Source organism: Gossypium raimondii, chromosome 8, assembly GCF_025698545.1.
Source record: "Gossypium raimondii isolate GPD5lz chromosome 8, ASM2569854v1, whole genome shotgun sequence".
Classification (NCBI taxonomy): domain Eukaryota; kingdom Viridiplantae; phylum Streptophyta; class Magnoliopsida; order Malvales; family Malvaceae; genus Gossypium; species Gossypium raimondii.
In genome coordinates, this window is record NC_068572.1 from 61,463,606 (window position 1) to 61,488,360 (window position 24,755).

The 24,755-nt window shown below is 32.2% G+C and overlaps 5 protein-coding genes across 5 annotated transcripts; all 5 read right to left on the reverse strand.

Moving 5' to 3' along the window:
* On the reverse strand, positions 1-4,178 carry LOC105792862 (beta-glucuronosyltransferase GlcAT14B). The gene is made up of 4 exons (XM_012621688.2): positions 3,439-4,178; positions 2,192-2,267; positions 1,907-2,022; positions 1-852 (listed from the first exon to the last, which is right to left on the reverse strand). Exons 1-4 carry the CDS (start codon positions 4,010-4,012, stop codon positions 335-337), a joined length of 1,284 nt encoding a protein of 427 aa, XP_012477142.1. The 5' UTR covers positions 4,013-4,178; the 3' UTR covers positions 1-334.
* A 3,785-nt stretch (positions 4,179-7,963) lies between these two features.
* Positions 7,964-8,604, reverse strand: LOC105792864 (histone H3.2). The gene has a single exon (XM_012621691.2). It carries the CDS (start codon positions 8,511-8,513, stop codon positions 8,103-8,105), a length of 411 nt encoding a protein of 136 aa, XP_012477145.1. The 5' UTR covers positions 8,514-8,604; the 3' UTR covers positions 7,964-8,102.
* A 1,616-nt stretch (positions 8,605-10,220) lies between these two features.
* LOC105792863 (histone H3.2) lies at positions 10,221-10,869 on the reverse strand. The gene has a single exon (XM_012621689.2). The coding sequence runs from the start codon at positions 10,772-10,774 to the stop codon at positions 10,364-10,366; it is 411 nt and encodes a 136-aa protein (XP_012477143.1). The 5' UTR covers positions 10,775-10,869; the 3' UTR covers positions 10,221-10,363.
* Positions 10,870-14,478: 3,609 nt separating this feature from the next.
* LOC105792865 (uncharacterized) lies at positions 14,479-16,259 on the reverse strand. The gene is made up of 5 exons (XM_012621692.2): positions 16,147-16,259; positions 15,930-16,050; positions 15,745-15,848; positions 14,834-14,965; positions 14,479-14,745 (listed from the first exon to the last, which is right to left on the reverse strand). The coding sequence occupies exons 1-5, from the start codon at positions 16,147-16,149 to the stop codon at positions 14,719-14,721; spliced, it is 387 nt and encodes a 128-aa protein (XP_012477146.1). The 5' UTR covers positions 16,150-16,259; the 3' UTR covers positions 14,479-14,718.
* Positions 16,260-17,391: 1,132 nt separating this feature from the next.
* On the reverse strand, positions 17,392-21,448 carry LOC105792866 (DEAD-box ATP-dependent RNA helicase 52C). Its single transcript, XM_012621693.2, has 6 exons — positions 20,300-21,448; positions 20,085-20,168; positions 19,623-19,865; positions 18,712-18,882; positions 18,398-18,511; positions 17,392-18,213 (listed from the first exon to the last, which is right to left on the reverse strand). Exons 1-6 carry the CDS (start codon positions 20,972-20,974, stop codon positions 17,626-17,628), a joined length of 1,875 nt encoding a protein of 624 aa, XP_012477147.1. The 5' UTR covers positions 20,975-21,448; the 3' UTR covers positions 17,392-17,625.
* Positions 21,449-24,755: the final 3,307 nt, after the last annotated feature.

A 24,755-nucleotide genomic window follows, 5' to 3' on the forward strand; every position in this document is an offset into this window, starting at 1 on the left:
TTGCAGAAAAAATATCATTGATCTCCTTAGCTTTGATCTTTCTGCAAAAATCTACAATTAGGATTCCCTTTAAAATCATTACTCTTTTTGCCAATGTAAGCAAAAAATATAACACATGATTTTATCACAAGGATAGATAGATAGATCATAAAGTACCTACATCTAAACCAATAAATAATTATGTAAATGAGCTACAAAAAAATATTGTATTAATCAAATCCTATGCCTTTTGTCAACTGATCATCATCGGCAGTTTTCGGTTATTAATTCGACAGTGTCTTCAGCCGTGTCCGGTTACTAGTATGCCGTTGCTTCTCGAAATACCGGTGTCAACTCAACTGCATTGCTTGGCAATAAAATCATCTGATGAAAACAGACTGTTTATGAGACGTTTGAGCCTCTCGGCACCGGGACCTGGCTTGAGCTCTGTAGTATTTGCTCGGACGTGCTGTGGTAGCGTTATGTTAGGATTTCCTTTGTTGTTGAACCATCCACCGGGGATGAATCCATTGGTGCTGCGGCCTAAAAGCTCTGAATCGATCTTGTCAAGGACCGGTTCATTCTTGCTGAATTTCCTGGCGAAGGGTGTGTTGCTGTCAACCATCCGTTGGTAATCATTTACAGTAAGGAAATGCGGGTGTTGTTTCGGCGGGTTGTCCCAAGATATGAAATGAAGGTCGTGGTTAACGGTGGTGTTCCGGAACTCCTTGGCGTTGCAGATAACAGTATGGAAGTAGCCTTCAGGGGAAGAAAGGAAGTTTGCGTAGTACATGAGGACTATCCTCGGGAGGTTGTCCCAGCCCCATAAACAATACTCGATGAATGGTCGAGAGAGCATCATCCAAGCAGAACCTGATGAAATACGAGCAGAATCGAGAATCAGATGCATATATAACTGTATATTAAGATCGGCTTCCAAGTTTCAACTCGACAAAACTTATCAACCAATCCGGACCAGTGTCATGGTGGGATGAAAGGAGAAAAAGAAAGAGTGCGTCCCAGGTAAGGATGAGAGAGCATCATCCAAGCAGAATTGAGAATCAGATGCATATATATAAAGTGTATCTTAAGATCGGCTTCCAAGTTTCAACTTGACAAAACTTATCAACCCGATGCGTGAGAGCATCATCCAAGCAGAACTTAATGAATACGAGCAAAACCGAGAATCAGATGCATGTATAAGTGTATCTTAGATCAGCTTCCAAGTTTCAACTAGACAAAACTTATCAACTGATCTGGACCAGTGCCATGGTGGAATGAAAGGAGAAGAAACGGTGTCCGGGGCTGTAGATAGGTAGAGGATTCTTTTTTTACTAGAAATAACCTATTCTAAACATATGCATGGCGAGCAACTTCACCTTAGCTGAAAAGCCGGGATATTCCAACAAAAACGAGATGATCGACTATGGAATTTCATGAAATCCCCTATTCTAGACATATGCAGTGGAAAGAAACTATCATCTTGGCTGAAATGTTTGACTCCGGGATTTCATGAAATCATCTATTCTAAACATATGCAATGGGAAGCAACTATCATCTTACCTAAAAAGCTGGGAGATTCCGACAAAAATGAAACGTTCGATTCCTAGATTTCACCTATTCTAAACATAAGCTGTAGAACGTAACTATCATCTAAAAAGCTGGGAGATACCAGCAAAAACGAAATGTTCAATTCCAGGACTTCATGAAATCACCTATTCTGAACATATGCAGTAGGAACCAAAACATTCTATATGATCTGAGCAATAATCCTATCTAATTCTTGGACTAAAGCAACATCGTGTATTTGATGCATCATAGCAGTGCATAAAACCAAGGCGAATGAGTGGCTAATAGCATTAAACCACAATCAACATCAGCATTTTGACACTGCATAAAGTAGCACAGAAATGGAAATTTTTCTCACCTGTAAACAGCCTATATGCAGTTGGTACACTCCGTTTCTCCGTAACCCAAAATACATCTGATTTTCGCCGGCTATAAAGCCCTGGATCGATTATAACAGGCTTTGCTCTTTGATACCTGGAAAATCGAGCAAAAAAACATTCCTTAAGCGGATTGGCACACAAGCAACGAACACTTGCTATTTACAGCTACCTATAAATCGAATATCTCAAAAAATCAACAAAGATGAGAACAAAATATTGAAATTTTAGATGCTAATATGAACATCAAGGGATGAACCACTAACTCTTTCCATCCAATGTCACTGGTATGTTCGATAAAATTAAGGTCTCTTGGGATAGTTGACAATGTATGAAGCAGATCTGTCACAAAAAAAGAAAACATACAAAATGATCCTCCAAATAGATAGAAAAAGCTTTCGAAAAATAAAGCATACTCGTATTGGACACGTACCCGTATCTAGTACTTACCCAAGTCGGAGTAATATATTCTCTTCATAAACATACAAATTAAAGGCACATATATATAGATAGATATAGATACGATCCTTCAAATAGATAGAAAAACCTTTGAAAAATAAAGCATACTCACTTTGGACATGTACCCGTAGCCTGTACTTACATGAGTCCGAGTAACATGTTAATTAATTATATAATTAGACCCTAAAAAGACAGTCTCTTCATAAACATACAAATTAGAGGCACACACACACATATACATACACGATCCTTCAAATAGATAAAAAAAACTATAAAGCATACTCGCTTTGGACATGTACCCGTAGCCGGTACTTACATGAGTCCGAGTAACATGCTAATTAATTTTATAATTATCTGTTCATAAACATACAAATTAAAGGTACATATATATAGACCAAAGGATCATAAACAATTATCTGTTCCTCATTTTCCATCAAGTATTGTGCCCAAAACCCATGTTCGATATATGACCCTTCAAATAGATAGAAAAACTTTCGAAAAATAGAGCATATTTGTATTAGACACGTACCCGTATTTGGTACTTACCTGAATCCAAGTAACATATTAATTAATTAAAATTAGACCCTAAAAAGACAAGTCCTTTCATAAACATACAAATTAAAGGCACATATATATACAAAAAGGATCATAAACCATTAATACCCATGCTCGATCCTCCAAATATATAGAAAAACTTTTAAGAAAAACCTATACTCACCTGAGTTCGAGTAACATAATAATTAATTATAGTTAAATTCTAAAAGGTAGTCCCCTACAAATGGTTATATCTAATTGGAGAAGTCAAAATCTAATTCCTAACAAAGCTAATACAGTCAACAAAACACATATACATATATAGATTGAAGATTAATCAAAATTAACAGCATTAAAGCAATCAAACATTAAAATCAAATTACCCCCAGAATTTAAATTTCTAAAATTAGTAACAATTAAAAACAATTCCCACTATTGCTCAAGCTCAAACTCACAAATAAAACCAACCCAAAATCGATAAATTGCCCAAAAAAATCTTTAAAAACTTAATAACAATTACCATCTTGTGTAACCAAAGGATAATCCGAAGCACTCAAGTTAATAAACCAATCCCAATCACCACCTTCCTTAAACAAAATAGCGGCAGCATGAAGAGTATTAGTAACCATAGTTGGCCCTCTATAAGTCACTAGATTAGCTCTAGTAACCATCCTAACATTCCCAACTCGTTTAAAAACCGGTTCGTTTTCAACCAACTCAGCCACTTCCAACCTCTCCTCAGCCGAAGCTTCCAAATCCAAATGTACGGCATACTGGTTCCTTGGATGGTACAAAGCCTTCAAAGTCCTCAACAAGCTAACCCCATCACCGGCTGAGCCGGAGATGAGGTAAGCCAGTTTAGGAATCGGGTTCGGTGAAATCGAAGCAACATGGAGCTTAGATTCCACGAACTGAGGAAGTGGGGGTTTGGGTTTGCGATTGTGGGCGTAGTTTAAAAGAGAAGGGGTTGTTGAAGAAGTTGAAGTAATGGAGATGGTGATGAGGAGAGTTGAGAGGAGAAGAGAAAATGTTAAGAGAAGGAACCATGTTTTCTTCTTGTGAAGCTGGAGCTTAGTTCCAGAGGTGGAATCCATTGATTCCTTTGACAAAGAAAAACAATGGGGTGAGGGGTATTGAAATCAAGAAGGATTTTTGGGGTTTCAATGATGAATCCTTTTTGGTTATTGTTTATGGCTTTTTTTTTTTTTGTGAGTGTTGGAGGGTGTGAATCTCTCGTTCAAGCTTTTCAGTGGAAAGAGAGAGAAACAGAAATGGAAGTGAAAATGAATATGAAAGTCTTCTCATTTTTTATTAGGTTTAATTTTAGTCCTAATCCCTATACTTTTTTAATATTAAATTTACACTATTTGTGTATTTAGAATTTTGTCATTTTATTTTTATTTTCAAGAATTTATTATTTTTATTTTTGAATTTAAAATTATAAGTACAATTTGTTAATACTGTAAAAATTCTTCTGTTAAATCCAAGTCCATTGTAATTATATTTATTTCAAATTTAATAATAGAATTTTAACAATATTAACAATTAAACTTAAAATTTTAAATTTGAAAATTGAAGAATTAAATTCCTAGAAATTAAAGTAAAAGCAATATATTCCAATTTTATACAGTATTTTAAGTTATTTTCCACTTATAAAAATTAATTATAAATTAACTTTTAAAAATTTGGCTCAAGCTTAAATAATTACAATTTTTAACATGTGAATCGAAAACAAAACTAAATCGAGTAAATTTTAGCATGAATCAAACTGATTTTGACAAAGCTAAATCGAAGTTACAGTTCGAATCAATTTTCGGGTTCTTGATTTCTTTCTACACTATCAATTGGATTTAAATTTTTAATTCGGATCTTTTTGAATATTAGAATGCTACATATTCAAATTTAAACTAGACAAATAAAGGGATTAGATTTCAATATATAAAGAATAAAGGGAGTGAAGACAAATTAAACCTTTTTCATTATTATGAATGAAACGAAAAAATAAGAGCCATGGAAAAGTCATGGGGGAGGAGAAAAAGAATTTCATGTCGTTTGTCAATTTTGTTTGATGAGTGAAATGCACGCGCCCTTAATGGAGGGAAATTTTTTTTTTTAATCTAAAGGTCAAAAAATCATTCCATTATTTTGCGAAATAAAATTTTAATTTAATTATCTTAAAATTTTATTGGATAAACTCATGAGCTTAATTATTTTTAAAAATTAATCCAAATTTTCAATTGAAAAAAACACTAAAGATTCAGCCTTTTCTTAGGATAAACTATTTAAATAGATTAAATTCAAATAATTTGATTTTTATCTTAAATTAGAAGTTAATTTAAAATAAAACTCTATCACAACAAATTTTTAGTTGAATTAGTTCTTAAATCTGATAATTTTTTAACTCGGTTCTTAATTTTTTAATTTGATCCATGAACTTGAATTATGTTTAGTTGTGATAATGTGGCACTTTGAGGTTGCTCCATGTCATTGCCTGAAATTTAAAATATATATAAAATCTAAAAATAAAAAAATGATTAGAAAAGAAATATTTTAATTTTTTTTAAAAAGTCAGGTGATGATGATGCAGCACAATTCAAAGTGTCACCTAATCGTATCTTAACAAAATCTATGTTCAATGACCTAAATGAGAAAATCTACCAAGTTCTAGAACTAATTTTGACAAAAAAGTTTAGATGCTACTATAAAAATACTAAATTCGGGACTAAATATTAATTTATCCCAATTTTTATTACTTATACTCAACTGATTACAACTAGTAAAAATACTATAGAAACCTTTGTACTAGAAGTCGATTATGCTTTCATCTCGCTCTACTAAAAAATGTGCAAACTAATCCATATATCGTTAGATAATAGAGCAAATTAATCCATTTAAAACTAATTATTTTGAAATAAAATATTAATTTAATTATTATCTAACTAAACTCAATTTAATTATTTTAAAAATTTTAGCTTATCCTTTTTGGATAAACTATTTAAATTGGGTGAGTTGAAATAATTTGATTTTCATTTTAAATTAAATTTAAATTTTAGGATAAAACAATGTTTAGTCCGTAAATTTAATAACATTTTTAACGTAGTTTTTATTTTTTATTTGTCCACATTGATCTCAAAACTTAAAAATATTTTATAATTTGGTCTATGAACTTGGATTCTATTTAAAAATAATTATGTGAAACTCAAAGACTATGTCACGTCATCACATAAAAATTAAAATACATCTTAGAGTGTCACATCATTATACCTTAACATAATTGATATTTAATAACCAAATCAAAAAATTACCAAATTTAGGGACTAAATGTTATTATCCCAATTTCTCAACTGATTACCACCCAATTTAACAAGAGCCAACCTCTAGGGGACACATGATCAATGTTTTGGGTACATGAAAGTTACATGATCTTTTCATTTAATTCAAATTTTATTTTTAGTTTATTTTTAAAAAATATTTTAAAAATCAGTAAACTAATTATTATGCTTCTTTATTTAAAATTTGCTTCAATTTTCTAATTTTCAATTAATTTAATGAATATAATAATATTTTAAAATTAAACTAAATATATATATTTTTAATTATTAATTATTTAATATTCTAAATAAGGGCAAAGAGCGCGTGGTTAAAGACGTTGTGAGAGGAAAGTGGGAATTGGCTGAGTAATAATGAACCTCATGAAAGTGAAGTCTGCCGGTGGCATGATACTTGAATGCTTTGCTTTTTAATTATTAAAAAAATAAAAATTGGTAAAAAAAAAGAGTAAATATATATATTTTTAAAGCTGGAGGGCATTAAGCAAAATTGTAAGGTGAATGGTCATTTCAATGGGCTGATTATTGTGAGGAATAAATACCCATTATGAGCTGACATTTATCCTTAAGCAATTTATAAATACGAAAATTTAATCTGATAAAATTTGAGAAATAAAAAAATCCGAAGTACGATGATGATTTAGGTTTAAGGTAAAATGCATTTTATTTTATTTTCGTAATAGATATTAAAAATAAAAAATATTATTTTTATAGATTTTAATGTCGTAATTAAGATATTTATTATCCACAACAATGATTAATTCTTTCACTACAGAAATAACTGATAATAAAAAATAATTTTAATGTACATTTTGTAAATAATTTTAAATATTTCATTTAAATATTTTAGAAATTATTACATACATTATATTATATTAAAATTAAGAATATGAAAATAAAATAGTAATTTTAATATCTCAAATTAAAATTAATTCACACTTTAGGTTTAACCATCACTACTTTAAATAGAACATAAATACGATAAATATTTATTTTATAAAATATAAATATAATATAAAAGCACTTTATGTGTTTTTAAAATTTTAATTTTCATATTTTCAGATTTAGAAATTACTTTACTTTCAAGAATTTATCTTATTTAGATTTCAAAAATCATGTTGAATTATCAAAACAATTAAATTTATTCGAACGAATTTTTATTAAAAATACTCAATAATTATATACTAAAAAAGTTACTACAACCTATATATAATATAATAAATATTTTAATAATTAAAAGTTAAATTTATGTCAAGTTATAATTCGATTGTATCTATACTGTTATCAATATAAAAATATATAAGATCAAATACATTAAAACATATTATCGTTTTATTTAAAAATTAAAAAACTATATGTAATTCTAATAATAATATAAAAAGAACAAATATAATATTATTGTGACCCCGGAGCCCATACTTAATTGATTAAGCGAAAATATCGATTCAAAATATTATTTTAAATCAATTATATATAAATTATAAATGTTATGAACTATTATTTTTAACCGGAACCAAAACCCTACATCAACCATCACCGGAGCCTCATCGGCAGTCTCAACGACCACCCATCCAACACCGTCTCAACCACCATCTCAAATAACAAATTCTAGACGAGAACTCCACAAAATTATTTTGAGATTTAGTTAATCATTTCAAAATCATTCATCGGTTGATGATGAAGAATGTGAAACTCCAAATCAAAAGTAAAGCCAAATTTCAAACGAAAGTACTAGAACTCCATAGAAAGACGACCGTTTACATAAGGATTTTTGCCGAGAAAGCAAATTCCAAAAACGGATACCAAACACTAGATCTAACCTAATTTCACAATCAATCAAGTAAATACAAACAATCTAAGCTCTTTCACCTCTAATCCTCCTAGCAAGCTGGATATCCTTGGGCATGATAGTAACCCTCTTAGCATGAATTGCACACAGGTTAGTGTCTTCAAACAATCCGACGAGATAAGCCTCCGCCGCTTCTTGAAGTGCAGCGACGGCGCTGCTTTGGAACCTTAAATCAGTCTTGAAATCTTGAGCGATTTCCCTCACCAGCCTCTGGAAAGGAAGCTTCCTGATCAACAACTCGGTGCTCTTCTGGTATTTACGGATCTCTCTCAAAGCCACGGTTCCTGGCCTGAAACGGTGAGGCTTCTTCACTCCGCCGGTCGCCGGAGCGGACTTACGAGCGGCCTTCGTGGCTAGCTGCTTCCTTGGAGCTTTTCCACCAGTCGACTTCCTAGCTGTTTGCTTTGTACGAGCCATTGATGTGATGATTTCGAGATTTGACAAAATCTGTTTGATTTATGAGAAATTAAAGTAATTTTCGTAGAGAAATTTCTTATGGTGGGATTTGGATGGTTTTAGATTATATATATAAGGGGAATTCTGAAGCAGCGGGAAAAGTGAAATTTTTGAATTTTGTGCTTTGCGATTGAAGAATTTTAAACGGATGAATCGAAACCGTAGAGTAGTTGAGTTATCGACGGCTAATGAGTTTTGTAAATGTCGTGATCCGTGTGCGATTGAAAACGACCAATATGATTCGTTCATTCCAAGCGGCATTGTAAGAGAGGATCTAAGCTGTCCATTTACTGAATCATAGATCACGATCCGTGGGATGTCCAGCTAGGCAATGGGAATATGGGATTTTCAGTCTTCACCTTTTACATAATTTTCTTTAAATCTATTTGAATTTATTTCACACAACAATTTTAATTCATTGGAGGAAAATATTGATCCTAATAAATTTATTTTGACTTTTTATAATTTAAAATTTTAATATAATTATTTAATACTATTTTATATTTTTATTTTTCAATTTTAAATACTACTTAGACAAATTTGGACATATAGATATCAATATTCAAATAAACTTTGACATTGATTTATTTAAGTTTATTCTAGATTTTAATATTGATTAAGTCTTAACTCAAATTGCATAAATAATGTTGTCAATATAAGAAAACGTAGATTCGAGGGTGTTGGAGTGCATTATTCTCTAATTAATGGATTTAGAAGTGATTATTAATAGTTTTAAGTATTATGTCAAAAAACATATAAATAGAAATAAAAAATCCAAATTTAATTTTTTAATATCTTTTATAGTTATACATTTAAAACTTTACTAATTTTTGACAATGCTACATAAACAACCATCGCTAACATAGACCACCGAGACAACATCAAAATGATTAGCTCAATGAATATTAATGGCCACATCAAAACATAAATGGCCAACAATGAAAACCGTTAGTAAAAGAAATTAATTAATGCGTATTTAGCGTTTGGAATAATATTTGATGCACAATCGTTATATAAATCTTATGTACTATTAATAAATAATAAAATGACGTATTATTATTGAATTAAACAAACAAACGAAAGATTTATAAATATATACTAATAATTTTATTCAAACATAATTAATATAAATAAATATTAATAATTTTCGAATTTAAAATATTAAAGTTAAAATTTTAATATTTATTTATAATACATCTATTATTTATAAGATGTAATGTTATTATTAATCAATTATACACATAATTTAAGCATTATAAATCTGAACACAAATCAAACGAGATTCAAGTCTAAACCCTAACAAAATTCTAAAACGTAACAAACAACAAAGCCTCAACGGCTGCCGCCAAAATCACTCCAACCGCTGCCATTATTTTAAGGGGGGAAAATCCTTCCCTTCACTATTTATCCATATGAATTTTACAGCCAATCAATATAATAGACTAAAACAAATTTGTTTATAATAATTCCAATAAATTCATCTGAGGTTTGAATAATATGATTGTTCAAAATAAATTTGTTTACTGAATATGAAGGATGTCGCATTCGAACTTCAGAATCGCTTCATTTGCAAATTTTAGAATTTATTAAACGTTGTTAGCGAAAATTCTTAATCACAACTGGAAATGTTCAATTTACTAGCAATAAAATTTAGAAGGTATAGATAACTTTAAACAAACGAAAATACTAAACCTCCATTGAAATACACCTCCGTTTACATAAAGATTTTGCCGAGAAAGCAAATTCCAGAAACTAAATCCAAGATCTAGATCTTTCTAAATTTTATAATCAATCAAGTAAATACAGGCAACCTAAGCTCTCTCACCTCTAATCCTCCTAGCAAGCTGGATATCCTTAGGCATGATTGTAACTCTCTTAGCATGAATTGCACACAAATTAGTGTCTTCAAACAGTCCGACAAGATAAGCCTCCGCCGCTTCTTGAAGAGCAGCGACGGCGCTGCTTTGGAACCTCAGATCGGTCTTGAAATCTTGCGCGATTTCCCTCACCAACCTCTGGAAAGGAAGCTTCCTGATCAACAGTTCAGTGCTCTTCTGATACTTACGGATCTCTCTCAAAGCAACAGTTCCTGGCCTGAAACGGTGAGGCTTCTTCACTCCACCGGTCGCCGGAGCGGACTTACGCGCGGCCTTTGTAGCTAGCTGCTTCCTCGGAGCTTTTCCTCCGGTTGATTTCCTAGCTGTTTGCTTGGTACGAGCCATAGATGAGATGGTTCGGAGATAAGAGGTAAAATCTGTTTGACTTGCGAGGAAATTAAGAAATTTTCGCAGAGAAAATTCTGATGGTGGGAGTTAATTGATTTTGGGTTACATATATAAAAGGTGGAAGTCCGGAGCAGCGGGAAATGTGAAAATTTTGAATTTTGTGCTTCGTAAGTAAAGATTTTTAAATGGGCAAATCTGAACCGTAGATTTCGTAAGTTATCGACGGTTCCTGTGTTTATCCATGTGCGATGGAAAGTGCCAATAAGATTCGTTCTATTAAGCGGCTTTTTTGTTAAAGTTTTGGCTCCTTTCAATTTTTTATTGTTCGAGGAGTGTAAGAGAGGATCTAGGCCGTCCATTGACTAAATCATGGATTACAATCCGTGGGATATCCAACTAGCCAATAGGAAAACGGGATTCATCCGCCACCTTTTTTTTTAATCCAATTAGGTGGCATAATAATTTTTTATAATAACTAATGACGACCATAACAACAAAAATAATTTAATCTTTAGATTAAAAAGAATAATTTTAAGTCAAATTATTGATATCATCGAATAAAAATATTTATGAATTTTTTTTTTGTCGATTGAGTCTTAGCTCAATTGACATAAGCATTATTTTCAATGTAGGAGGACATGAGTTCAAATATGTTAAAAGGTATTAACCTCGTATTTATAAATTGAGGAGGGGTTATGATCTGTTAATAAAATAATAGTACTAACAAAAATACTAATTTACAGTATAATTATTAATCATGAATGAGACGGTATTTCTAATCATATGTTGTTTTAGAAAATTAATTGTCATTCACTTATCTTTCCATACTAGTCAATATGTTTAAAATCTATCAATTAAAGCATCTAAGTAACATTTTTAAATTTAGATTTGACTTTGGACTTTGTTGACTTGAGACAGTTGTTAAGTAATAAGTAAGTTATGAACAAAAGTAACGGCGGAAGTGAGCACTCCTGCAAGCACTGCGATAGCACAAAATAAGGGATAACAAAGTTTATTTGCATAGTTTGGTTTCCCTACGTCTGTCAAGCTTAACTTAATGAGAAGAATTCACTATCTTTAAACAATTACAACTAATGAACCTAAACCTATCACTCTCCAGTGATGATTCATCACTCTTGTGCTTTCGAAGACTAGATCTATCGCCACTAAATTCTCTCCCCAAGAACTTAATCTATGAAACCGTGACACAACTTTTATAATCTCAAATGCACTCTCACAAATAACGATCATCACTTTAACAGACAAGTTCTCTTAATTAACTAGTACAACAACCTATACAATTCTCTCAATTAATATAATAAACAACAACTAAAATAGTTGGAAACAATATTATATTAACAACCAAGGTAAGATGTTGGTAGATAAGTCTTCAATGTTTCGATCCAATCTAACTTCCTTAATTTAAGGGATTCGATATAAGTGATCCGATTCGATCTTCAAAATAAGTTCCTCCAAGTGATATGATTTTCATTTATGGACTTGATTCAGTCCATGATATAAACTTAATCCAAAGATACTGTTCAATAAATTAACGATATTCTAAATATCGGAAGTTGTTTTGTTGTAGTGATTAAGAAAATGGACATTTAAACACATTGCAATAACTTCAAATATTTAAAAAGTTTTCAAATTTGGATGTTGTGACGTATAAAGATTTAGGTTTCATCTCTAGCGACCACGTCCTTGTCTTCTACTTTAATTTTTTTATAAAATTTTATTATACAATTTTTTTTAAAATATTTAAATTCAAAATTTCACTCAACTCTAAATGTAAATTAGATTTTAATGCGCACAAAGTTGACCCTCGACCCTCAAATTTAAATAATTATTATCAAATTAAATAGTTTAAGTTATTAAATGAGTCAAATTTGAACATCTCGAATTTAAATCCAATAACTCGAGCAGCATAAGTGTTCTTGCCTTGGGGCAATGAATTTTTTATATTGCAAGGTATTTCACGAATCAAAATATAGAGCCAGCTCGAATCCCATGGGCCATAGAGGAGATATTTCAGAGTTTTTCCTTGAATGAGCATTCTCTATCAGAGTTGCTAAGCTTGCCTAAACATAACACACGATTAGCAGTCTCTCGCACTTGACATGAAAGCCGAAATCATCAAGATCTTTCCTTTTAGTTTAAAGTCAGCCTTCGGGGGCTCTTCAACTTTGAGTTCAACCTTGTTTTTCATCTTCCCTCCCAAAAGGTGTTAGCCTTGTCTCCTCGATATGTATCAATTAGGCAATGGAGAAAATTGCTTCTTTAAAGGTGGCTTGAATTGGCTAGTCTTTGATTATCAAGGGGCTATCTATTGTGGAGCAGGGTCCTTGATTCACGACAAGGAGTTTGTCATCTTCCTTCTCAAAGATGAAAATGAACTCAATGGAGCCATCTGAAGGCCAAGCTCGGGTCAGAATGCTTTCCAATTGCTTAATCCTAGTTGGTTTTTTAAGGACAATCTTTCTAAATAAAGGAAGTGTCTTTCCATCCGCAGCTTGTAATCCCATTGTTTCAAGTTCATACACTAATAATAGTTCTGAGGAAATGGCATCCGATGTGTTGAGAATGAAACTAGGCTATATAGAAGAAAAGGGACAGTATGGCGGTACAAAAGAGGATTACCCTAGAAAGAAAAGACTTCCACCAAGGGATGTATGTAAGTTGATGGCACAGCTGAACCAAAAGGCTAAGGGCTAGAGGGTGAAAAGAAAGTCAAGCGACAAAGGTAGTACCACCCCTTCTGAAGTTCCAAGATCATCATTGTATGGAACACAAGGGGTCTAAATGTTCCCTTAAACAATAAAGAAATAAAGAAAGAATGTTAAGAGGGGTTAACAAATTGTAGGTGAAAATCATAGGACTCCTGGAAACTAGAGTTAGAGAGCATAATGTTACTTTAGAACACAAGTTTACACACAATAAAAGTACCATGAAAATATTTGTACTAAGACTTGAATTATATTTTAGCTTTATTTAAAAAATAGTAAATTAATCAACGTAAGTTAAATTAAAGAGCTAATCAATTCTTCTATTAAAAAAATTCTATTTTATTCTTAAAATTAAAATTATACATCAAACTAAGGTATACCTCACACACTATATGTAATTATCTGACTATTTTGTCAACCATATTTAACAGTAAAATAGATAAAAAATTAATAAAAGAAGCCAATTTACTATTTAATTCAACTATACTAACAAATTTACCTATTTATTTAAGTAAATAAAATAAAATAAATTTAATACGACTCTTATTATAAACACCTTCATGGTACTTTAATAAAAGAATTTGGCCATAATAAATTCGCAGATTGTTGATGTTGATGTTGATCATGATGTCTCTAACTAGCTGCCCACCCATTTTGTGGATTCTAATGAATCTATCGCATTTTCTTATCTATCTTATCTATTGTTTGTGGCAATAACAATAGTGACTAGTGAATTTTGTATAGGACAGGCTACAGGCTTTGCAACTAGTTAGCATTGGTAATAACCTTGGCGGCATTATTGCCTTCCCTACCAAGTTTGTATTGAACCCATGGACCATCCTTCCATAAGTCGACTCTTGCACTTTTCTCTACTATCACCAGGTTGACTTATGATTTGATTATGGTAGGAGAGCTTTGCAATTAAGGGACAATACTATGAACCTGTAACAGCACTAATACAACATATTCAACAAGTTCTGTTAAAACATCGATTAAAACTTCATTGATACTAAGATGTGCTAAAAGATCAATTCAAGATTATCCTTTTTTCCTCAGTTCATAAGAAAACATAATAGGACACAACGACATTTTTTTAAGGTCGAATACTAAAACACCGGCTCGATAGTGGCACGACTTAATCAGTCAAAGCCTCTAAAGGAGCGACCACCACATTCCAAGAGGCCCATCACACCGAATACGAGTTACGTAATATCTTTAGATTAGGAGCTTCTCAATGGCATCCTGCATTTCACAAATGAAGAACATAAGCAAATGCAAACGACCATAAGTTTTATAATGGAAGAAGTTTGTTTCGGAAAGGAAAGTATACCTTGAGCTGCTGTATTTGCGATTTCAACTGGCTTCCTTCATTTGATGTGACAGAGCATGCGATTACAGGTCTTGTGACACCGCATGCTCGGCCAAGTGCTTGCTTTGAAGGAACAAATACATATGGGACATTCTGCAGGAGTTCAAACAGAGAGGTTATCATTGTAATCTTTAAGCAAAAGCCATTGGAAAATAATTTTTCCTCCATGGAAAGGAATCAAAGTCATGGCAGTCTATGTTTGTTTCCATAATAAACTTTATAATGAGCTATATGAACCAGCAAAATATCATAGGAATGCTTCATAGCTCAAGAATGGAAAACATGTCATATAAAACATAGAGTGCAATAATCTTATGTTAAATTCCTATGTCATTGACTCTTCATTTTTTCTTGAAATACCCTTGTTCAACACTCATTTCCCGATGCATATCCAAACATGAGTACGGGTATATGATCTTCCAAAATCCATCCAAATACAGGAAAAAACTTGAAATAAATTGGGTATACCCATGTTGGATACATATGGATATACATACTCACTGATTCCTCAGCCTATATTGGCTCATGCTTTTGCAGAAGAATCAAAGTTCCAAATCCATAGCTAGGGACATTACTAACTTGAGGCAATATCAAACTATTTGTCAAAAAAACTCTCAAAGTTACATAATTTGCAAGACCGGTTCCAGTAATTAACTCAAGAAACACAACATAACATTATACAACCATTAGCATGTCAACCATAAACATGAAACAAGCAAAGGTACGCTCCAAAAATGTTCAAAATCCTGTTATTTCATATAGTTTTATGCACAAACCTTTAGCTACCTTCTACTATCATACTATACTGTATACATTACATAACAAGAAAATAAACGAAAATATCATAAATAAATCCCATAAAACTAATTTACCTTATCTTCAGCAAGCAAAGGAAGATGCAAAAGAATCTCAAGAGGCTCAGTATCGGCAGCCATCACAACAAACTCCGATATACCTCTGTTAAGTGTCTTAGTAGCTGAAACCCAACAAAATAAAGAAACCCCCGTATCAGAACACAACCAAAAAAAAAAAAAGGAAAATGGGTATCGTTCCAAACCTTCATTAGCTCCCTTTTTGAGCTGCTTGTAGTTAGCAGCTTGTTGAACGAGATCCAAAATCGTGGTCGTTAATTGAGCATCTGCTAAAGGGTATGCTTTGGGGTTCACCGGTTCTCCAGTCTGCAAAAAATAAGACGCCAATTTGGGTTAATGCAAAGAATAAATATCAATTTGGGTTAGCAAACATTAACCGAATTGAGAGAGAAAACGAAGTACCATTTTTGGTTTGTGAGAGACGGCTAGGGTTTTCTTTTAGAGGTAATAAATTTAGGGTTTAAGAGAGTAAGTTAATGCAAAGATAATCGACATGATTTTATAAGGTGTGTGAGTCGGGTCGGGTTACATGGTTTATGCCCATGGATCTGACCCGCATTTTTTCTTTGGATTGGGTCTGAACTAAAAGCCCAAATTAGATTTGTCCACATGTAGGGTAAGAAGAAATTTGTTATAACCAATATGTTCGGTTAACTCCATTTTATTGGTTTAATTGGTTATTGTCTGGATTATGATTAAGGTGGGTTGTCGGTCATTAAAATTCATAATTCCATTTTTAATTTAATATAATATTTTTAATTTTAAATATTATTGATATAAGATGGAGACTATGGTGATTTGAGATGATTTATTCGATGGGTGGAGTTATAGAGACTGAAAATGGTGGATGAGAGAGAAAGATCTAGTCCTATGTCCTGAGTCATCTTATATTCAACACTGTAGGCCAACTTACTTCTTACTGCCATGGTTTAAGCTTTAGGCTCCATAGACGGAACTATGTATTAGGTATTAGGGAGGGGAGGAGAGAAAGAACGCATGCATGGAGATTCTGTCTCTCGGAGGTTCGATAACCTATGAAAGGACATCTAAGACTAAGAAATAATTCAAGGAAGTCCATTACTAAGTCAGCCTTTCTCAAGGCGTTGTTTCATTATTGATTTCGTACTTTCTAGAGCTCAGTTGATCTAATGATATCTCTTTCTCTTAGATATTAGTTGTCATTAGGGGCGGATTTAAAGGGGGGTTGGCAGGAACCTCGACCCCCCTAAAATGAAAATTTTCATTTAAACCTTTTATAATTTATAAAATTTTAAATTGGTAATGATAAAATTATACTTTACCCCCTCATAAATAATAAAAAATAATTTAATCCTTTAAAAATTATAAAAATATAATTATTAAAACGATAAAATTACGATAAAAATATATAATTTAATTCGGCCTTTAAAAATTTCTATGTTCACTTGTATTTTTGAATCCACCGCTGATTGATATGTAGAGATCTAATTTAGTAAGTGCAATATATGTATGGTTGTTAGCGAGGTAAAGAGTGAGAGCATGTAGTGGGCTTGTGATGTAACCAAGGAGGTCAAGTAGTCAATCATGAGGACGAGGGTTGGCTCGTGATTTAGGGCCTGTTCGTGAGGTACATGCAAAAATTAACAAATTAACAAAGCCCTGAAAGACTCAATTGGAATATGCTAAAATTTCATAACAGTCTAAAATCTGATTACAGCAAGTTTATCAGATCAAAATACACAGATTTTGAATTTTTTTTAATATCCCAAAAACCCCAAAAGCAACCAAAATCTGGTAAAGATTATATATTGCATATTTCCCTGGAAAATCAACTAAAACTGTCTTTTAATTCATGTTTATGCCCCAATCTCTAAACCATCAACTTTGGAGGGATGTTCAAATCTAGTCCCAGCCACTGGCAATAACCGATCCGTAACCGTACGCATATTCGTATGGAGCGGCGGCAGCATCCGTGTAGAGATAATCGACATTACCGGTTTTGACAGAAGGATCGGAGTAAAAGTTGCCACTGCTAAGAAAAGGTTGAGCATTGACACTTGCAGCAGCATGGTAACCATCAATGGCAGGAACAGCATAAGTATCATTGTAATTGCTTGAAGATGCTGAGCCTTTTCGGAAGTCGTAGCCACCAAAATCGGGTCCACCGTGTCTAACCCAACCGCCGGCAGAGTGATTCTCAGCATGTTGGACTAGCCAAGATGGAACTTCCTGGTTTGATTCCTTCATTAATTCAGTCAATGACTTTGCTAGAGGCATGTTCTTGTCACTGAAGAACGCGGTAGCCAGTCCACATTTCCCGGCACGGCCGGTCCGACCTATCCGATGCACATAATCATCTATGTTTTTTGGCATGTCAAAGTTAATAACGTGTGCAACATGAGGGATGTCAAGTCCACGTGAAGCAACATCAGTAGCAACTAGTATTGGAGTAGCACCACTTTTGAAAGATCTCAGAGCTTGCTCTCTTTCCTACAAATTTGAAAGATCAATACATGTTACGTTACTCCAACTTTTCATTTTTCTTGAAATACCCATCTCTGACAACATTAATCCGATGCCATATCTGGACATGAATATAGAGATACACACCTCGAAATATGCATAATATAATTAGGCATATTAAGAAAGGTAGGAAATAAGGTATGAAGCTAACCATCTGCACTTTGTCACCATGCATTGCAATGGCTGGAAAACCGTTCCTCGATAACCAATGTTCCAATTCATTTGCGCCTCTCTTCGTCTCCACGAAAACAAGAGTTAAAGCATGCTGCAAAACATTAAAAAAGAATCTCTTTATCAACATGTTTAAACATAAAGGAATGCATTGGTGGTGGCATTGCTTTAAAGCCTGCAGAAGGGTAATTGTCAGGACCCCGAGAATACCGGTGATGATGAGGCTCCCATATGATGACGACATTCAACTTAATATAACATAATGAACATCATAATGGCAGCTGGAAACATTACCTTGCTATGGGGGGTTGCATTGGACCTTTGAGAACGAAGAAGATCCAAAAGATGGCTTCTTTTGTCCATTTCTTGAACTAATTCAACTCTCTGGACAATCAAATCAGTGCTGGAACCAACCCTTCCAACAGCCAAAAATATATAGTCCGAAAGGAAATCGGAAGCAAGTCTCTGCAAAACAAAGGTTGCATGAAAACAATTGTGCCAAACACGAGTATGTTCAAGTTTTTTTTCAAGATTTCTATGTATTTGGAGAGTCTTCAAGGATTATATGCATCAAGCATGGATACTTCAGCTAGGTTACTTGGATGCACCGAATTCGAGTATGTTCAACTAGGAGGGCCTTAATTCAAAGACCATATCCCCTTAATCACATCAAGATATGCTTCAAACATGTATACTTCATACTTCAAGATTACCATGTATGTATCAATTATGTTACATGGACTCGTGTGCAACAGACATACTTGAACTTGGATGCAACAAACATGAATATATTCAACTTGGAGGGTCTTAATTCAAGGACCATATCCCCCCGTACTCAAATCTGGATATACTTCAAACATGGATACTTCATACATCAAGATTACCGCATATCAACCATGTTACATGGACTCGAGTGCATTAGACACAAGTGTGTCCAATTTTTTCAAGTTACATGGACTTGGATGCATCAAACACGGATATGTTCTTAATTCAGGGACCATTTCCCTATACCCACATCTGGATATAGGTTCAAACACTGACACTTCATACATCAAGATTACCATGTATCAACTATGCTATATGGACTCGAGTGCATCAGACATGGATTTGTTCAAGTTTTTTCAAGATTTTTATATATTTAGAAGGTGTTCAATGGTCATATTCCGATATCCAATGAAAAGCAAATAGAGGCATAGAATTGAAACCTGTATATCATCTGGAAATGTAGCACTGAAAAGCATGGTTTGCCTTGTTCCAGGTGGAGGCATGTCCATTTGCTCAACAATCTTACGAATCTGAGGCTCAAACCCCATATCCAACATTCTATCTGCCTCATCTAAAGCTAAATATTTTAACATCCCAAGTGAAACCCTTGCTCTCTCAATCATATCCACCAACCGGCCAGGTGTAGCAACCAATATATCAACACCTTTTTCTAAGCTTCTCAACTGAGGAACAAAAAAAAAAAACACCAATATTGTGGCCATTGCTTATCAGATCATACAGAATGATCGAACCAATTTGATGAAAATGAATAATAATCAAGACTCAGAAAAAGCACCCAAATCCCCTTTTTCTTTATCTATATTACTCAGTTTACGATGTTAAGTTTTTACCTATATATGTGCATGCATGTAAGTATGTATATATGTGTATATAAAGAATACCTGCTGATAAATAGGAGTCCCTCCATATGCAACAGAGATTTTAACACCAGTCATATCAGCAAATTTCTTTGCCTCTTCGAATATCTAATAACACACCATTAAAAAATAAAAATAAACAAATAGTTAAAGAAAGGCAATATTATTTCTTCATAATAAAAATAATATAATATTTTCACCAACTCCAAGTAAGAAAAAAATAAAAGCAAAGATCTCACCTGACAAGACAACTCTCTGGTAGGAGCTAAAATAAGGGCAAGGGGACACGCCACCGCCGCACTTCCGCCACCGCCACCACCACCACGACGACCGGAAACCAAGGATGGGTCCTTTAAAACCCCAGAAATGATGGGAAAACAGAAGGCAGCCGTTTTGCCTGATCCTGTTTGAGCACAAGCCATCAAATCCCGACCGGCTACCGCTATGGGTATAGCGTAGCGTTGTATTGGCGTTGGCTTCACGTAATTGCACCTCCTTATATTTTTCTTCAAACCATCCCCCAAACCGATTTCCGCAAATGTCGCCACCGGCGGCGGTATGTTGTCGCCGCTCGCTTGTACCGGAATGTCCTCGTAAGCTTCCAAGTTGTTGTTAGTCTCGTTTGTTCCTTCTAACGCGTCGTCAATAACTTCAAGCTCGTCCAACTTTTCATCTTCCCAGTTCGGGTTCCGGCGACCAGCGAACCGTGGTCCACGGCCACGGCCTCGACCGCGGGTGGAACGAGCGGGTTGGTGAGAGTTAAAACGTGAGCGAGTTAACTCAGGGATAAGAGTAACATTGTCAAGAAAGCCAGCATTGTCATTTTGAGGTCTCAAATGGGGAGGAAGGTACCTTGGTCTAGTTGGGCGAGTCGGTTTCCAAGTTGACTCAGGAAACACACCATTCCGAGTCATCCTTTTTTTCGTTTTCACCTTCACCTAGCTTAAAAGAAACCCAAAAAAACCCCCAAAAACTCAAAAACACCCATGAAAGCAATTTAAACGCAGAGAAACATGATGAAACGAAAAGGGTATCTTGATTTATATATAAAAAATAAGAAGTTAGCTCTGGTTTTCTTTATTTGTTTCTTTCCCAACAATGAAAACAAATGAAAAGAAAAACACTGTAAAGAAACTCTAATGAAACTCTCTGTTAACTCTCTCTCCACTGTCCGCTATTTATAAGGGTACTGAAGGTGGAGAAAATGGCGGATTTACGAGAACAGAGAAAGGAAGGGTTATTATTATTTTTTATAAACGTTCCATTTCCATGTGAAGAAGGGGTTACGTGGGAGATGAAAAGAAACAGAGGAGGGGTTTATAGAAAGGGGAGGGAGAGAAGAATGCGAAAACTGTAAGCTTTTTTTCTTTTCTTCTTTTTGGTGAAATGAAATATCTATGGAGGCTATCCACGTTTCGAGGTATTGTTGATTTTTGTTCATTTCATTTAAAAGGTATAATTTTAATTTTGGTCCCTATGCTATGCAGTTATTTGCATTTCGAGATCTCGTTGGTTGTTAATTGCCAATTTTTGTTCTTTTCATTTAAGAAAATATAATTTTTATTTTGATCCCTCTTTTAGGCAGTTATTTGCATTTCGAGATCGTATTGGTTAATAAATGATAATTGCTTATTTGTGGTCTTTTTTCATTTACAAAGGTATAAGTTTGATTTTGGTCCTTCTATTATGTAGTTATTTGCATTTCAATATCATATTGGTTGATAATTGCCTGACTTTTTTTTTTAGGTGATAATTGCCTGATTTTTTTTTTTTAGGTTTAAGGGTGAAAAAACCGTTAAACTTAAAAAAAAATTAAGCCTCTAATTTTTTTTACATTTAATTGGGTACTTGAACTTTCAAAATGCATCAAAAAGACTTCAAACTTTTTCAAAAAAATATTTTAGCCCCTACTCTTTTTTTCACTTAATTGGATACTTAGAACTGTCAAAATGCATCAAAAAACCCCTTTGACCGTTGAAGTTAACCACCCCTAACATTTTCAATTAAAGCCACCACATGTCACAATCACGGCATGACCTGTGGTAAAAAATGATAAAAAATAAAAATCAATAAAAGTTATAAAAGTTATTATATTTTAATAAAAATATTAAAATATTAAAATTATAAAAATATAAAAATAGCAAAAAATTTATAAAAATTATCATACCAAAAGAAGCATTTTATAATTTTTTTATAAATTTTATTGATTTATATTTTATTAACATTTTTTGCCACATGTCGCGCTGTGTTACGACACGTGATAGCTTTAACTGAAAAAAAAACTAGGGGATCGTTAACTTTAACGATCGTTAAAGTTAATTGTTAAAGAGCCTTTTTGATGCAATTTATAATTTTTTTACATTTTTTATAAAATTTTGCAATTTTTTACTCTTTTTTATTTTTTTCTAATTTTAATAAAATTTTAATATTTTTTATTAAAATTTAATAACTTTTATAACTTTTATTGATTTCTATTTTTTTATCATTTTTTTGTTACATGTCATGTTGTAGTTGTGACACGTGATGGTTTAAATTGGAAAAAATTAAAGACGGTTAACTTTAAAGGTTAACTATTAAAGTTAACGGTCAAAGAGTTTTTTTGATGTATTTTGGCAATTTAAGTACTCAATCGAGTGCAAAGAAAACAAAGGCTTAATTGTTTTTATTTTTATTTTTTATGTTTGAGAGCTTTTTTGATGCATTTTGAAAGTTCAAGTACCTAATTGAGTGGAAAAAAAACAAGGGCTTAATTTTTTATTTTTTAAGTTTGAGGGTCTTTTTATGTATTTTAAAAGTTTAAGTACCCAATTGAGTGAAAAAATAAAGACTTAATTTTTTGAAATTTTTTAGAATTTTTACTCCTTTTATTTATTAAAATAAGGATTAAATGCCAAAAATTTTATCCTAAAATAATTGAAAATCAATAAAATATTGCACTCAATTAATGTTTTATTTGAAGTTAGCAATTAATTCAACTTGTAAAATATAGTTTTTTTCCAAGTTTTGGATAGGTTGTTAAATGATTATATAGCAACTATATTCAATAGCTATTATGTGTTTGAAATTGAATTTTAAAATTTAAAAAATTAATAGTAGAATTAATTAAAATTATCAATCATGTTTACTCGTGTTTAAACTGCATAACAGGTGCCAGGTGTAATGGGATAACACATTGCACTTTCAGTGGGAGAATTTAAGTTTAAACTTTAGTGATGACATTGTTAAAAGAGACAACTACAAGTTTTAAAATAATTATTCTTCATGCACCGTAAACAAACATAAATGTACATGGGTCATACCGAAAAATTACATATTTAAAAGCAACACAAAAGCAAGTTTCGTCAAAGGTAATATTTTATTATAGTAGGATATCATGGGATCGTTTTTAAATCAACAACTGTGGTTGAAAGATAACAACGAGGAGAATATAGTCGCTTGATCAAGCCATATCGGAAATTAAAAAATTATGTTGGTGACCTGAAACCTGTTAAATAGTTAATGGATGTGTTGTTTTTTTCCTGAAAATCAGTTTCTCACATTTAGTATTGAAATCGATTAAATTAATTAAAATGTAAAATTACATTTCTCTATGCAAATTTTTTATGACATGACTAACGATGAATTGATATTTCTTTTTCTTATTTTTTATTTCAATCCTTAAATTTTAAAAAATCTCATAACATCTTATTATAATGAAATCTTTAAACTGTTATTACTTCAAAAGGAATTTAAAATTTATTTAACTCCAAAAATATTTTAAAATATTTCGTTATAAGTTCCGATCATATCTGTTTTTTTAGACACAATGTCTAGAACAACCCGTAGTCCCTCCTCAACTTATAAATAGGAGAATAATGCGCTTTAACGCATCAAATTCACGTCCTCCTACTTTGGTAATAATACCCATGTTAGTCAAGCTAGAATTTAATAGATAAATCATTTTAAAATATTTAAATCCAATTTAAATTATTCTACAAGTTAAATTGATTAAATAAATAAATATATATAAAATAAAACGTGATACAATTTTTATTTATTTTATTTATATAATATTTATGTTATTTAATCAATCGTGCCATATAAGGTATGTAATAATTTCATGCCATAATATGTAATCTAAAATGGGTAGTTGAAAAGAAGTATGAAAATGACCTGAAAACCTTTTTCTTAAAAAAAATAAAAACAATAAATAAAAATAAATTGAAAATTTTACTGCCATCAATATGCCAATTGCTATAGCACATTCACAGCTACCAGCTTGAATGAATTAGATTATTGAATTTCGATTTGATTGATTTGTTGAATTTAAAATAAATAATTATTAAAAAATTATAAAATTAAAAATACAGTGAAATTTAATTCAACTGGATTAATTGTTGATTCGTTCAATCAGATCTGCTCATGAATCAATTAATTTTTGTCTTTATTTGAATTGATATTTCAATTAGTTTTCACCTAAACGACCAATATATCCAATCATGAAATCAATAAATAAGATAATATATAAATTGTCAATTATATTCAATATTGTTAAATTATTAGTAAATTTTACATTTTAGTTAATTAACTTAAAAATAATAAATTGATCGATGAACTGTTCAAAAGCTTTTATTTAAATCATTGAACTGTTAAGAGGTTTTATTTATAGCAAGTTCTAAGCGATGATTCAAAGATTGGTATGGTGAATTAGTATCT